At 43.0% G+C, this 17,096-nt stretch overlaps 1 protein-coding gene across 1 annotated transcript in view; it reads right to left on the bottom strand.

The window, feature by feature from the left end:
* Window positions 1-17,096, bottom strand: part of Miga1 (mitoguardin 1) — a 58,713-nt gene that overhangs the window by 16,039 nt on the left and 25,578 nt on the right. Inside the window, exon 9 of the mRNA XM_075981059.1 lies at window positions 9,387-9,487. Coding sequence (XP_075837174.1) covers window positions 9,387-9,487 — 101 coding nt within the window. The remainder of the gene's footprint in view (window positions 1-9,386; window positions 9,488-17,096) is intronic.

Genomic DNA, 17,096 nt, shown 5'->3' with positions numbered 1-17,096 from the left:
CATTACTTGGAAACCAGAGTGTCCTACTGAGAAAATGAAATATAAATGAAATTGGCAAGTATGCGGCCTTGTGTGTTCAGCTGACTCATTTAGTGTGCTTTCAAGGTTCTACTGTGAGGTACCATACATCAGTAGCTCACTCATTTTTACGGACCATGGGAGCTGGAGAGATGGCTCAATGGTCAAGAGTGCTTGCTGTTCTCATAGAGGACCTGGGTTTGGTTCGCAGTTCCTATGCCAGGCAACTCACAACCACCTTCGAGTTCAAGGAGTTCGCTGCTCTCTTCTGACTGCCATGTGTACAAAGCAGCATGTGGTACATGTGTATACACACACACATACATGCATACACACACACGCACACACACATGCAGGCTACTCACACGTGCACATGAAATCAAATAAAAACATGTAGACAAATCTTTAAGAAGATGAAACTCTGGTGAACGGGCATACTACATTTGCTTATCCGTTCCTCAGTCATGGACTATGGGTTTTCCCACTTCTGGGGGATTATGAACAGGCAGCTATGAATATTTGTATACAAGTTCAAAAACATCTATGTTTTCAACTTCCTGGCACATAAAAACAGAAGGGTCAGATGGTACCTATGTGTTTTTCTGCTTGAGGAACTGCCATATGGTTTTGCAAAGTGGCTCTCCAGGTTCCAGCTCCGCCAGCAATGTACACACACCCTTTCATAACAACTATAGCAGACAAGAACCCATTGCATTACAAAATGACCAATAATATTAAACAGGTTTTCACCTTATTGGCCATTTGTATATTCTCTTTGGAGAAATGTCTATTCAGTTTTCTATTTAATTTGCCCACTTTTACATTAGGCTACTTACCCATTTTATATTTAACTGTAAGAGTTCTTTATATAGTAGACATGCACGTCTTTTTGTTGGATATGCACTCTGTAAACATTTTTTTCTTGCTTTACCATCTTTATAACATTTTGGTGTCTTTGAGGATAGCAGATCTCTATGAATTCAAGGCTAGCCTGGTCTATTTAAGGAGTTCCAGGATAGCCAGGACTATACAGTAAGACCTGTCTCATAACACCAAAACCAAACAAAACTAAACAAAAACAAAGAGACAAATACTGAGAATCCTGTTCTTGGAAGCTGCCACATAGGTCAGATTCTGACTGTCCTCGAGCGAAGTGCCAGCCCTAGCCCCATTAAGAGGCCAAGAGGACGGCACAGCAACTACAAGCCCTGGCTTTGCAGACTTCTGCAGAGAGAACTGAGCAGTGGGGAACAGCGCAGCTCACTGCTCCTCTCCAGAGTCTGCAATCTGGACTTGCCAAGTTTTCTCAGAGCTCTGGAAGTTTTGTTTTTGACAATTTATGCCAAAATAGTCTCCTTGTTTTCTGGGGGAATTTTTCAGTCTTCTTCCTCCTGCTTAGGCTCAAATCTTGGGCCTTGTGCAAGTGGGAAACAGAAGCTACAGCACCAGCCCTGGACGCCTGCACGCAAACCCCAGAAGCTCCTGTGTAGGCCGAAGCTTCTGCATTTCACATGCAGCTGTGCAGTGATGCATGCTTTAAATTGCAGTCAGATCCATTTGTATTTTCATAAATAAAGCTTGCCTGAAGATCAGAGAGTAAAACAGCCCCAGTGGTCAGCCTTCTAGACCAGGCAGAGGTGACACAAACCTTTAATCCCAGCCCTAGAGAGGAATAAGGTGGGAGGAGACAGCTCTCACACAGTCTCATGCTGAGATTTCTGGAAGCAGAATCGCCATTTTAGACTTAGAGGTTAAGAGCCAGTGTCTGGCTGCTTTGCTTTTTTGTCCTTCAGGTTGAACCCCAATATCTGTCTCTGGGTTTTTATTAATTGTGCTACAGTAAATGACCCCATCTATTCCTTCCATCAGATCGTAACTTGGGTAAGACTACTATTGTTACATACAGGCAAAGGAGCTGAGATTCACAGTAACAGGAACTGTGCTTTAAGTCCTAGAAGCAAACCCTTAAATTTGAGCCCAGACATAATATTCCAGAACGTAGGCTTTTTGCTGTGTGTGCATGTGCAGGCTTAAGGTTAATGTTTGGTATACACCGTGACCATTTCCCTCTCTTTTTAAAAATGGGATCTTTCACTAAACCTAGAATTGCTGATTTAGCAAGACTGGCTCCCCAGCAAGCCCCAGGAGTTCTTCTGTATCTAATATCCAGATTCTGAGCTTGCAGGTGCTAATCCAGGCACTTGTCTCATGACACAGGTCCGGGGCTCGACCTCAGACCTTCGCACTGTGCAGCAGACACTTAACAGTGCTATTGCTCCAGCCTCAGACCTTATGCTCTCAATCAAACTACACTGTCTCGCTGTCATATCTAAATGCCACAGAGGCTGTCACGCAACCAGCAATATCCAGACTAATATACACGTGGGCCAGAGAGGTGGCTCACGGGTAAGGTACTATATAGACACGTGGGCCAGAGAGGTGGCTCATGGATAAAGTACTATATACACAGTGGGCCAGAGAGGTGGCTCATGGGTAAGGTACTATATGCACACGTGGGCAGAGAGGTGGCTCATGGGTAAGGTACTATATGCACACGTGGGCAGAGAGGTGGCTCATGGGTAAGGTACTATATACACACGTGGGCAGAGAGGTGGCTCATGGGTAAGGTACTATATACACATGTGGGCAGAGAGGTGGCTCATGGGTAAGGTACTATATGCACACGTGGCTTAGGGCCAGAGAAGTGGGCAAAGTTACTTGCCTCAAGTCTAATAACCTGAGGACTCCCACAGAAGAGAACCAACTTCCTGAAGCCTTCTCCTGACGCCACGGTGCAGGGAGTTCAAAGCTGAGGTGACAGGGAAGGTGGCCTTTAACTCACTCAGCAGTCTATGACAAACAGCTACAAAGAAGCACACGGCTCCCTCGCTGCAGAGCATAGACCTCATCTCGCTGCCCCAAACACAGCTGTGCTCTCCTGGAAACTGGCCACGATAATTAAAGACAGAGAGAAGGAGCAGAAGAAATAAAATGTCAAGCATTAGAAAATGTAAATGATGAAAGAAGGCTACAGGAAGAAGGGCTCAGCAACCAGAGGAGAGCCTTCTGGACCTGCATGGCTTCACAAAGACTAGAGTTTCTTTACCTTTTACGACAACATTACTTAGGACAGTAAATCTGACCACAGAGAAAAATCAGGTTAGTTCTGATCTCGGTGCTATAGCAACTCACTGGCTAGGAAATAACAGCTTTCTGGTATCTGCTGACACTAACATAACTTAGCATTTATCATACAGGTATGAAAACCCACCCCAGAATGGTGCATAACTTGTAGACTGTGTGCAGATGTGATATCACAATGGAAAACGCCATACCACACCTTGTAGGGGTTGCGGCTGAGGTACAAAGCAATAAATATTACCTAAAATTACCTTCAGGCTATATGGCAGATAGATTTATTTATTTTACATGTATTAACGTTTTGGCTACATGTGTGTATGTGCACCACATGTGCCTTTGGATGGTTGTGAATCACTATGTGGTTGGTGGGAACCAAACCCATGTCTTTGACAAGAACTAGTGCAGGGCCATTTCTCTAGATACAATATAAATGAATTTTGTGTCTAGACTTGTACTCCAAATATGTCAATATTATGCAAACACTCCAAATTACATATATGTGTGTGTTTATATATACATACGCATGTATAACATTATATAACATTACTGGAATCAAACATTTCAGGGCAGGGATGTTGAGCCTATAGTGCAAATTCTTGGTGACAGACACTTGAGGAATGCTGTTGTCTTAGAACTAAAACTATTGTTCTAATAGAGATTTAGTTAAAAACTAAATTTTAATTTTTAAAAATAAATTAAAAATATATAAATATTTATATATTTATAAATAGAACATTTATAAAAAAGACTCAAGAGTCAGAGGCTGGGGTGGAGACTGCCAGCTCAGAGAGGTTGAGGAGCAAGTAGCTGAACTTCCCTCTTCGCAGGCATCTCAGAAAGACAGCCTTCTTCTGCTCAGCCAAACCAAAAAATGATTGCTACATTCAAAGTCCCTCCTTACTACTTCCTGTGTGCTTCTCTATCCATCTTCCAGACTCCCTCTGACTCTCTATGCTTACTTTCTATCAACTCATTGTTGACTCCGCCTCCTGACCCAAGATTGATTTTATTTAATTAGTGCAAACACAAACTTAGGGTTCACAGTGTGATCGAACATCCTGCAACACAGGTATCATGATATTTCTCAAAAATAATTTTCAGCTATCATTGGAAATGACCTAAATCAACGTGCAGCAAAGCTTACATATAGGAAAATTTTGTCAATCACTTTGACAAATGATTGGCCTAGTCTAAAAAAGAGCTTATTGCAGTAATTGTCTTACTCTAAACAGGGAAAACAGATCTTTTAATTCTGAATAAATCTATCAAGTTATCACACACTGTTTAACTTCTCAGGATTCTGATCCCTTCTTCCCTTCTTTCATCTTTTCTTCCCCTGAAGCAGGATCTCACTATATAGCTGTGGTGTCCTGGAACTCCATCTGTAGACCAGGCTGGCATCAAATTCAGAAATTCGCCTGCCTCCCAGAGTCCTGGGATTAAAGGTGCATACGATCACGTTCAGCTATATTACTTACAAAATAATTTATCTTGTAACACTCATATTCTGAGTTATACCTTAGAAGCAGTGCTAAAATATTTTACTATCCCAGGCTGACCTCAAATTTTCCAAGGATGTGGGTGTTGTAATAAAAAAAAAATACAAAAAACAAACCAGTGGGAGAAAGTCGCACAGAGCTCTGGTGAAGTAGTGAATGGGAATAGGGGAGAGGAGAGACCAGCCTCTGGGGACAGAGTAGCAGGAGAGGGAGGGAGGGAGGGAGTCAGTCAGAGAGATAAAGAGGGAGAGACGGGAGGTGAACAGGACCCTTTTATAAAGGGAAAGTAGTGAATGTGCACAGGAGGTACTCCTAGTGGCTGCAGCTGAGGACATATCCTGTCAGGACCCCAAGGGCAGGCCAGTACAGAATCCTGAATTAGGCCCATGTGATGGAGGAAGGTCATTGGCTAATAAAGGAACTACCTTGGCCCATTTTTTGGTTAGAACATAGGTAGGTGGAGTAAACAGAACAGAACACTGGGAGGAAGAGGAAGTGAGCTCAGACTCCACAGCTCTCGTCTCCGGAGCAGACGCCTCAGAGAGACGCCATGCCCCACCTCTGACCCAGGATGGACTTAGGCTAGAATCTTCCCGGTAAGACCGGTGCTCACAGATTATTAGAGATGGGTTGATCGGGATATCGGAATTAGCCAGTAAGGGCTAGAGCTAAAGGGCCAAGCAGTGTTTAAAAGAATACAGTGTCCGTGTAATTATTTCGGGGCATAAGCTAGCCGAGCAGGCGGCTGGGGTGTTGGGGACGCAGCCCCGCCGCTCCAATTACTACAAATGGCGCACACGTGGACAACTGCTTCCACATAAAGCCTGAGACAGCTTGGGAAGTAATTCTAGAACAAAATGAAAGCATTGTGCCTGGTTTCTTGGTAGCAGCAATTTCTCGGTTCTACTCTGCTTGCTAGAGGCAACCAAGCGCTCTCATCTAAGATAGGCTTCCTGACTCAGCTTCAGCTGCAAAACCCTGCAGCTCATTAAGAGGTCCTGCCACAAAACACTTAAATGGTGTTGACGAAAAGCTGAACGCATGCTTTTCGGTTTTCAGCCGTAGCAGGAAAAAAGCTGCGCCGTTTAAAAATGCTGGCTTTCTGGGCCATCCTGCCAGGGCAAACTCTGACTGTTTGAGGCAGGAGGGCCGGCTACAGAGAGAGGACTTGAGTGTTGTCTGTTGTAGCTCGCTGGCTGGCAGGGACCTTGAAATGCCATAGAGTTGTGGCTATAAACATGGCTACAGCCAGTACCTCAGCCATGAGGCTGGAAAGCTAAGGAATGGGCTACATCTAGCCGGCAAAGCCACGCCTTTAGTCCTACTGAGATTGCTTGGTAAATTAAAGACTCATGTGGTCAGAAAAAGAGAGAGAGAGAGATACAGTAAAAAGAGAGATTCAAAGACAAAGAAAATTTTTAAATGATTTACAGCGTGTTAAAAATATATGCAGACTAAAAGTTGAAGTTCTTAAAGTAAAAAACAAAACAACAAAAAAAAGCAACAGAGTTGTTGTGTGTGGTAGTACACACCTTTAATCTCAACACTTGGAAGGCAGAGGGAAATTGACCTCTGTGACTTCAAGGTGTGGTAGTACACGCCTTTAATCCCAGTGCCTAAAAGGCAGAGACAAACAGATCTCTATGAGTTCAAGGTGTAGTAGCAAATACCTTTAATCCCAATGCCTGGGAGGCAGAGACAGGTGGATCTCTGAGAGTTCAAAGACAGCCTGGTCTACAGATATACGCTCAAAAAGCAAAAAGTTAACCTAGGAATGTCACAGCTTAGATTCTTAAGCGCCTAGTGATTTAAAAGCGCAAATCAAAAGTGCTCCTGGATAGCAAAAAATTGCAGATTCACAATAGGACAGATTCAGACCACTAAATGAGTCACACTGTTGGATGAATGTACGTAGGCTTGGGAGAGAGAAGAAAAAGAATATAGAAAATAAAGTTAATGTTAAAAAAAAGGTAAAGTCTTTAAAGAGACAGAGTACAGATAGTTAAGAGATTAAAAGAAATAAAGAAAAATAAGCCACGTAAAAATGGAAAATTCACAGAGAGTCTGGATTATGTACATTGTGTTTTCTTTAAAATTTTTGACTGTGAAGGAGCTAAGTACAGAGAGACATTTCATTATATGGACTGCCAAGTGTAACCAGAACAGATATCATGAGGGTATGACTTCAGAATTTGGGTCTAAGGATATGATGCTTTGGAGGTCTTCTTTTGTTTTCACAGAGGACCAGACCCTGTGGATTGCATCTATCCTGATATGGTATGATAAACCACGACCTCCCGAAATGTTCCTGTGAACACCCTCAAAAAAATTACTTCACTCAACTGCCAACTGAGATAAACCTGGCACACAGGTTACACCCTAAATGATCTGATTAACAGCGCCCCCATTCAGCAGGAAGCAGTTTGGAGAGAAAAAACTGCGCCCATGTTCCCAAATATGGTTTATAAATGTTCTTTTACATTTAAAGGGGGAAATGATATAGGTATGAATAATTTGCATTGGTGAAGACGTAAGTCATAAACAATGCCACACCAGTTTGGAATTATGATTAATAGGGTGGTATTTATTTAAAGGGGAAAAAACTTACAGATCACTGTCAGCCCTCTGCGTAACCAGGAAGGAAGTCAAGTCACCGGCGGAGCAGGAAGTGAAGAGAGTGAGGAGAGGGAAGTGGCCGCTTTTTTAAAGGGAGAGAGACCACGCCCCAAGGGGCTGGTATCTCAGCGGCGACAGGCTGGAGGAGTGGGAGGACCTCCCGTAACACATTGGTATGGATTTTAAGGTCAATTTTGTTATATTTATATGCATATTTCTGCTATTGATTAAGATATTGTGATTGTGTTGTTCACTTAAAATGTAATATATATAGCTTGTTAATAGATAATCATAATAGTCAAGTTTGTAGTCATGTTAGTTAAGATTTTCTAGATGTGCATAGATATATCTTAGATAGGCATTCTTCATATCTTTCAAAGATTATAGAATATGGCATTTTAAATGTTTTAATAACTTAGGACTTTTCATGACAATGAGACACTCTGCTCCTGGCAGCACCAATCTACTTCAAGAGGAAGATGGGCATCGAAGAGGATCGTTATGGAGTTTGATAGCCATTTGGGCAAGAAACTGCTCTTGCCTGGACTATTGCATAAACTGGACACAGAGAACCCACAGAGAGAGGACTACTGAACTTGCCTAAGGTGAGATGATCTTTCAGGGTTCCTGATTCATGAAAGAGTCTGCGAGACATTCTGCAGGACACAACAGATAGTGACTAAACTGACTTTGAATTTTCCTGCTCTATGGAAATGTCTGCTGGATACCATGGGCCTAAAGGCTGAAGATGGATGCCCCAACGGTACAGAGGAACTTTGGGTGACTGTCCAGGCAGCGAGATGTCTCTGTCATTTCTAGAGTTTTAAAAGTTGCTTTTTTCTTGTTTGCTTAGGTCATATTGTATCTTTTTGGAGTCTTTGATGAAGTTAAGAATAGTTAGTTATAGTTATAGTTTTCCTTAGTTATGATAAAGATTATTGTAACTTTTACTTGATAACTGTTTTGTTATATGTAATTTTGCTATGTTAAAGTTAAACCCTTCCTTTTTTTTTTGTTTAAACAGAAAAAGGGGAAATGATGGAGGAAGGTCATTGGCTAATAAAGGAACTGCCTTGGCCCATTTTATTGGTTAGAACATAGGTAGGTGGAGTAAACAGAACAGAACGCTGGGAGGAAGAGGAAGTGAGCTCAGACTCCACAGCTCTCGTCTCCGGAGCAGACGCCTCAGAAAGACGCCATGCCCCACCTCTGACCCAGTATGGACTTAGGCTAGAATCTTCCCAGTAAGACCGGTGCTCACAGATTATTAGAGATGGGTTGATCGGGATATCAGAATTAGCCAGTAAGGGCTAGAGCTAAAGGGCCAAGCAGTGTTTAAAAGAATACAGTGTCGCCGGGCGGTGGTGGCGCACTCCTGTAATCCCAGCACTTGGGAGGCAGAGACAGGCGGATCTCTGTGAGTTCGAGGCCAGCCTGGTCTACCAAGGGAGTTCCAGGACAGGCTCCAAAGCTACAGAGAAACCCTGTCTCGAAAAACCAAAAAATAAAATAAAAAAAAAAAAAAAAAAAAGAATACAGTGTCCGTGTAATTATTTCGGGGCATAAGCTAGCCGAGCAGGCGGCTGGGGTGTTGGGGACGCAGCCCCGCCGCTCCAATTACTACACCCATGTAAATACCGGAATAGAATCTGAGTCTTCGGGGAGAGCGGTCAGTGATTTTAACTGCTGAGTAATCTCTCCAAGCTCTAGAAAGACAATGTTGCTAGGCTACATACTTAATTCCAGTCTCAGAAGGGTGAAGAAGAACTGTGAGTTTGAGGCCAGCATGGGGTATAGAGCAAAACCCTGTGTCAAACAAAAGTGAAGAAAAACACGACACCAGGCTAGAGAGATGACTTGATGGGTATGAGCACTGGCTGCTCTTGCAGGCCTTGTTCAACTCCCAGCACCCGTATGGTAGCCAAAAACCATCTGTGACTTCAGTTCCAGGGCACCTAAAGGCCTCTCTTGGCCCCTGTGGGCATCAGGCACAAACGTAATGCAGAGACATATTTGAGAACCACACATACACACACACACACACACACAACACACACGGCAACTGTGTCATGCAATGGCAAACTACCTCACCATGAACATGACTTCTCTCACCTCTGCTGCTGAAGCAAAGAGATCTGCGGATTCACTGCTCAGGGCGTCTTGCAGGCCAAAGTCATCCACATTCTCCTTGGTGCTCACATCTGTATCTTTATCTTAAAAGTGAAAATGTAGAAGGTATTAGGTCGTTACTCTGTCTCTGCCGTGTTCACTTTCTACCTCCCGTCTTTATTCAGATGGTTAGGGCCCAGGGAAAACAGGAACAAACTATAGCAAGCTGTAACCTGACAAAACCCGCAGGGCACTTCATATACTGCCATGCCATGGGACACGGTGCTATAAAAAGTTGCACTTTTATTAATTTAGAGAGATTAAACTTATCTTTTTTCATTAAAAGAGCTTTAAGCTTAAAAAAAATAACTTGGTTAAATTATTTTACTATACTTGATAAAGTATGTAAACACCAAAACTAGTTTAAAACAATTTAATTGCAAGTGTCTTGTCTAAATTTGAAATATTTAAGGTTCATTAAAATCAACTGAAAAAATTTTGAGACAGGGTCTCAGTATGTAGCCTAGGCTGTCCTGCAATTCACTGTGTAGACAAGGCTGGATTTCTACTCACAGAGATCTAATGTGGGATTGCCCTCTGTATGCCTGAATATGTTTTATTACCATTGAATAAAGAATCTGCTTAGGCCTATAGCAGGGCAGAATAGAGCTAGGCAGGAAAACTAAACTGAATGCAGGGAGAAAGAAGGCAGAGTCAGGGAGACACCATGTAGCCACCACAGGAGACAGATGCCAGACGGAACCTTACTGGTAGGCCACAACCACAGGTGATGCACAAATTAACAGAGATGGGTTAATTTAAGATATAAGAGCTAGCTAGAGATATGCCTAAGCTAATAGGCCAAGCAGCGTTTTAATTAATACAGTTTCTGTGTGATTATGTTGGGTCTGAGCAGCCGGGAAACGAGCAGGCAGTCTCCATGTGCAGAGATTCACCTGCCGCTGCCTCTTGAGCCAGGATTAAAGGTGTTCACTATGCAGGCTGCGGTGGCCCACAGCAGTAAGGTAAGCTGAAGAAGCTGAGACGGGAGAATCACAAGTTCAGAGCAGGCAGCCACACAGAAACTGGCTCAAAACACAGAAAAGGCCACCACACTTGCGTTCATAAAGCGTGACTGAATTATTAACACATTTCTGGCTAACCACTGAGAGTAAGCTGTTTGTTATCCATGTCTCCTTCAAACTCCAAGGCTGACTTTACAAACGGAGCAGCCAACAAAGCTCAGGCTACAGTTTCTCATGCTTATTCTTTTTATTTAAAAATCAAATATGACCAACTGCCTCAATGGCTTTTGCTTTGTTTTGTTTTTCGAGACAGGGTTTCTCTGTGTAGTCCAGGTTGTCCTGGAATCAACTCTGTTAGACCAGGCTGGCCTTGAACTCACAAAGATCCGCCTGCCTTTGCCTCCTAAGTGACAGGATTAATGGCTGCCTCAGTGGTTCTTCCAATGGTGGTAAAGCTCAACTTTTTGGAAATAATTTATCTGGCCACACTAGGCCGGGCATCTATTGGCAATGGACAACACCCTGAAGGTGGGTGTGAAGCCGCCACACCGCCGACAGGAATCCATTCGATGGCAATTCATTTTCAGGTTAAAACCCACTTATCTAGGTGATCAGACTGTAGCAAATAACTAACGTACCTGGAAATGCATCATGGGTATAAAAAGCAAAGAAGAAAAAAGATTCTCAATCTGTTAACCTTGTCAAATGCTTTATCCCCGTTAATAAGAAATCAGGAATTTCCTTGCTTTCATTTATTCAAATTTCCATTCTACTAAGCCTTCCCTAAATAAATGTCATTAACTTAGCCAGAAATCTTTCAAATTTTCTTGAGAACCCCTATGTATCAGAAGAACCTTTTATGACTCTATTGGGGAGTAAAAATCCAAACCCCTGTTAATTTAGTTTAAATTCAAAAGCTGTGCAACTGCTGTTATTTTCAGTCCTGTGGAGGACAAGAGGGTTGACACACAGCGCTGAGGCCTCAGTAGGGTGGGGGTGCCCACACGGCTGCACACCGATCGCTGTTTCATGTCTGCTGGGACAGCTTTTACATTTCAACTACTTACCTTCTAAAGTCTAAGGTATAATTGTTTCAACTGTGTTAATCCTTTGAACACACTGAGCTTCTTGTCTTAAAATTCTACCATGCCAGGTGTGGTGGTGCACTGGTAGAATCCTGGTTATACCTAGGAGCCAGGAGGTTAGTTTTGCCCAGCAGTTCAAAGTTCGTACGAGCAATATAGCCATACCCCATCTCAAAAAAATAAAATAAAACTCTTCTGCTAGATGACCATTATAAACCAAGATTAAATTATTCTATTTAAATAATAATAGTCTGGAAATACAGCTCAGTGGTAAAATACGTGTGTAGCTTTGACACGGACTAGAGCCCTGGATTCTCTACCTTGCATAGCCAACAAACCAACCACCCCAAACAAAGGGAAACAACAAAACCTGAGAAATTTATAGTATTCTACCAAACCAGAAAATGAACCAAGTGTCTTATTACTATATACCTCTATGTGTGCTGAGTAGATTTATGTGAACCACATATGTGCAGATGGTGTCAGTCCCGGAACCAGAGCTACTGGCGCTGTAAGCCAGGAAGTGTGCACTAGGAACCACACCTAAGTCCTCTGTGAGAGCCAGAAGCAGTTTAACTGCTGAGCCATCTCTGCAGCGCAGTTTAACTGCTGAGCCATCTCTGCAGCGCAGTTTAACTGCTGAGCCATCTCTGCAGCGCAGTTTAACTGCTGAGCCATCTCTCCGGCGCAGTTTAACTGCTGAGCCATCTCTGCAGCGCAGTTTAACTGCTGAGCCATCTCTGCAGCGCAGTTTAACTGCTGAGCCATCTCTGCAGTCCAGTTTCACACTTTTATAAACAGCTCCATAGCTGGCAAATGTTACCTTTGGACACTCAATTATGAGGGAAATTCCCATATTTTCATTTCAATACATATAAGACACTTAAAAAATGCACACACGTGCAAATGTACACACACACATATACACACGCATGCACGCAAACACACATATGCAAGCACACACATACACACGAGATGTTTAAGAGTCTGAGTTTTGAAGCTTTATTTTCTTAATTACTTTCTATTGTCAATGTGTAAGCTGCTGGTGTAAGGAAGCACAATTTCACGATGCCCCAGCAGCGTTAAAGCAGGTTACATTCACAGTCTGTTAACTAGGCTCCGCGCGCCTGTTGTCACTGTCTCAGTACACCGCAGCCATCTAGAGCCCCTTTCCTTTGCATACATTACACAGGAACTGTCCAGCCTCTGTAGCTTCAGCTGATAGTAACTAGCTATTCAATGTCATCGAGATCAATTATGGTTGCACTCTATTTAATAAAGAAAGAAAATCTGGCCGGGCGGTGGTGGCGCACGCCTTTAATCCCAGCACTTGGGAGGCAGAGGCTGGCGGATCTCTGTGAGTTCGAGACCAGCCTGGTCTACAAGAGCTAGTTCCAGGACAGGCTCCAAAACCACAGAGAAACCTTGTCTCGAAAAACCAAAAAAAAAAAAAAGAAAGAAAATCTAACAAAGCTGACTCAATTCCAGAGGGACGAGAGTGACTCACTGAGTCCAACCTTGCTGTGCGATGTCACATGATGGTCTACAGGGTGAGTTCCAGGACAGGCCCCAAAGCTACACAGAGAAACCCTGTCTCAAAACACAGAGGACACATCTCTTATATCCTAACAGTCTGGAACTCTTGCTGGACCTCACAGCCAGAGTTTGCAACACACCTTAAGGTCACTTAAGACTGCTGTCCTACTGTGTACCCAGCCCATTGGTTTAGGCTGCTTTTAAGAGAACAACGTAACGATTAACCTCACAGCCCTGGATTACCATGTATCCGCTTTTACAGAATAATGTAAAGATCAACCTCACAGCCTGGATTACCATGTATCCGCTTTTACAGAATAATGTAAAGATCAACCTCACAGCCTGGATTACCATGTATCTGCTTTTACAGAACAATGTAAAGATCAACCTCACAGCCTGGATTACCATGTATCCGCTTTTACAGAATAATGTAAAGATCAACCTCACAGCCTGGATTACCATGTATCTGCTTTTACAGAACAATGTAAAGATCAACCTCACAGCCCTGGATTACTATGTTTCTGCTTTTACAGAACAATGTAACGATCAACCTCACAGCCCTGGATTACCATGTTTCTGCTTTTACAGAACAATGTAACGCTCAATCTCACAGCCCTGGATTACCGTATATTCCCCTTTTACAGCCTGAGATAATGCTCAGCTGTCATCTTAGTTAGGTGCTATCCCTGCCCCGACTGAGAGCAGGGCACGTGTGCTATGATAAGCATTCGCTGGGAACAGCAAACAGACTGAGGACAGCCTTTTAAATGGCTATTCATGATATCCAGATGGGGTCAGCTGGAGTCAGTGACTTAACCCCTTGTGAAACTTCATTAAAGATTTCTGTAATGTGACCCTCAAGTGGTGTTTTCTGGGCTGTTCAATAAAGGCAGAGCAAAGCTCTTTACAGAGACAGACACGTGGACATAGACAGACACACATATACGGCGACTGATTCACATAGCCTTCAGGCAGGAACAGATTCAGACTCATACAGCAGGCAGTGGATGGAAGGCACATGGACAGTCAAGTAGAGAATTCAAATCTGGGCTGCTCTTGGTTCAATAATACCACGGGAAAGGGCTTTGATTTCTTTGATTAATGCAATACCAGCAAATTATTGGTGACTCTAAGTACATCGCTAATGTGTTATATCTACATGCCGGAAAACAACAGACTGTGTCTCTTATTTCAGTGATTGTTGTAATTCCTGAAAGGCAGCTTAATGATGCTGAAGAGAAACAACACATCTGTTTCTTGAATGAACCAATAAAATGTATAAAGAAGAAAGCCTGGGCAACACCCCAAACTCACTGTTTTTACACACCCAATTAAAATGTACAACATTCTTTGGAAAGCATCTCAATCCTTGACTGTACTACCAAACACAGGGAGAGCGCAAGAATGTGAAGACTGAAGCTTTCATTTTTAGCAGTTCCCGAAACTGCTCACTGGGTTTCCTCCAGGGCATGTCTTAGTTAGGGTTTTTATTTACTTGATTTACTTATTTTTGATTTCTGAGACAGAGCTTCTCTCTGTAGACCTGGCTGGCCTGGGACTTGCTCTGTAGACCAGGCTGATCTTGAACTCACAGAAATCCGCCTGCCTTTGCCTCTCAAGTGCTGGGATTAAAGGTGTGCACCACCACCAAAGTAACTTGGGGAGGAAGGGTTTGTGTGGCTCACACTTCCACATCTTAGTTCATCACTAAAGGAGGTCAGAACAAGAACTCAGCAGGTTAAGAACCTGAGGCCATGGAGGGTGCTGCTTACTGGTTTGCTTGCTCCTCATGGCTTGCTCAGCCTGTTTTTTTTCTGTTATTGTTTTGTTTTTATAGAACCCAGGACCATACTCCAGGGAGGGTTCCACCCACAATATGCTGGGCTCACCCCCGTCAATCACTAATTAAGAAAATGCCCAACAACTGCCTACAACCCAGTCTTATGGAGACTTTTCCTAATGGTAGTTTCCTCTCAGATGACTCTAGCTTGTGTCAAGTTGACATAAAACACTCAAGCATGGGATCCAAAGCCGTTTTCTGGTCTGAGGGCACTGCACACATGTGGTACACACACATGTATGCAGGTAAAACAGTCAGGTACATAGAATAAAAAAATCTTACAAAAGTTTAAAAGTGCATCCCGTGTGACCTAGCAGTTTTATACCAGGTGTTTTATATAAATGCATGATTATAGGTATAAACATCCTCCCAAATCCTCTGATGTATCAGGCAGTGTTGAAAGAGTTAAAACCATGAGTTGAAAGGCAGAGAGTTGAAAGGCCCTACCCTATTGCTTATCAGCTGTGTACCCTTGAGAGCCTCACCTCTGTTTCTCAGTGAGCTCTGTAAAAATAGGAACGAAATCTACTGCTAGCTATCACAGGAATTCAACGCCAGGTCTCTAAACATCCAAAATTAGCAGCTCACAAATGTGTACCATTTAGTAAATTCTGCTTCTCAGCAACCACTGCTTAAACATATACCATAGAAGAATAAACCAATCTGCAGGCTGGAAGAAGCAGCTTTAGCAAGGGATGCAGTTCTTGAGAGCCCCGAGGATATTAAAGCCACTTAAGTGAGGCTCATGCAAACTAACATTTCTTATTTGTTATAAACTAGCAGTTTCCCAAGACATGAGGACCATGGCTAAAAGGCCGAACATTGATTTCATTTGGGTCATTTTGTCTATAGTAAGATTTTAACATATTTTTAGAGTCCTATTAAATTTCTAATGTTTCTAGTATCGAGACCTAAATTAAGTGTGAGAAATTAATTTATAAGCCTGAAATATACAGCTTATGCATTTTTATGAATGAATTCTTAGACATTCTTAAAGCTTCCCACGCAGGATAAATTACAAGCTAACGGCAGTTAATAAATTAGCAGTGGCCACACCGGCTCTCAATGGAGCAACTCTTTGGTTGGGTTAGTTGATTGGTAATCTTTAAAAGAAAATAAGTAGATCTTAAAATGTTTTCTGCCTGTCTTTGTCACCTAGCACGTGAAACAGACTCACGCCGAGACATTAGCAACGCTCTTCTTTGGGAGAGCTATGGCACCGCGGTGTTTAATTTTAGCTCACTTATGCTGTAGGCCAAAAATCTGACTGGATTCAAGCCTTCCTCCTTCTTTCACAACCTCATAATTGATATATTACTTAAGTTTTTTCCAAAGAAGGATTTGCTTTTAAAGTTTTGGGTTTTTTTGTTTTAAAGGAGGGAGAGGGAAGAAAACCAGAAGCCATCTCAGCCTTGACCCTGGCCCCACCCTTGCTTTATTTCCTTAGATCAAGCCAATTGGGCTTCTCTGTCTTGGTTCTGCTGTCTCTAGGCACATTCTATTCCTGTTACTGAGAAGCCCTGGGTCTATTTTAGCCTCTGCAGACGCTGTGGAGATTCCAGAGATGTCTCTCTTCTTTCCTGACTCCACAGAGAGGAGGGCGCCCACTCATTCCCACTTGACTGTTGCTGGTTAGTCTCCGGAGGCGTTTGACCAGCTTAACTATAACTTGGAACCTTGTCCTTTCTCCGGTGTCATTGAAAATGGACAAGTTCCTGCTGCCAACAAGTATTTTGTGGTCTTAAGTTGTTCAAATTACCAGCCGTCCAGAAAACTACTGTGGCTCTTCTGTGGGAAGGTTTTTGTGTGTTCAAGAGTTTGTTGCTGTTTTGAGACAGGATCTCACTATGCAGCCCTGGCTGGCAGAGAGCTCACTATGTAGCCTAGAATAGCTTGTGCCTGGGATCAGAAGCGTGTGCCACTGCACACCTCCTCTTTTATATGAAAATCTGCTACCCATATTGTAAACCATCCTCCCCCTGCCCCGGTTTTCAGATGCTGAAATACACAGCATGGAAGGAAAAACAAAGTTGAATTTACAAGTCAAACGCAGTTTCTGAATGGGAAAGATGGAGCCTGCAGTACTTTCTTGATGCACCCTTCAGTGGGCCTCTGTACTGCTGTGGGTAGCACTGAGATCCACCGGCCCCGAAGACTGCTGGGCTCCCAAGAGTTCTGACTCCCACAAGAGATGGTGGCACGCGCACACAAACAGCTTGCCGCTATG

This window comes from Microtus pennsylvanicus, chromosome 7, assembly GCF_037038515.1.
Source record: "Microtus pennsylvanicus isolate mMicPen1 chromosome 7, mMicPen1.hap1, whole genome shotgun sequence".
Classification (NCBI taxonomy): domain Eukaryota; kingdom Metazoa; phylum Chordata; class Mammalia; order Rodentia; family Cricetidae; genus Microtus; species Microtus pennsylvanicus.
Note: the sequence above shows the minus strand (reverse complement) of the source record. Positions and strands in the feature narration are given on the sequence as shown.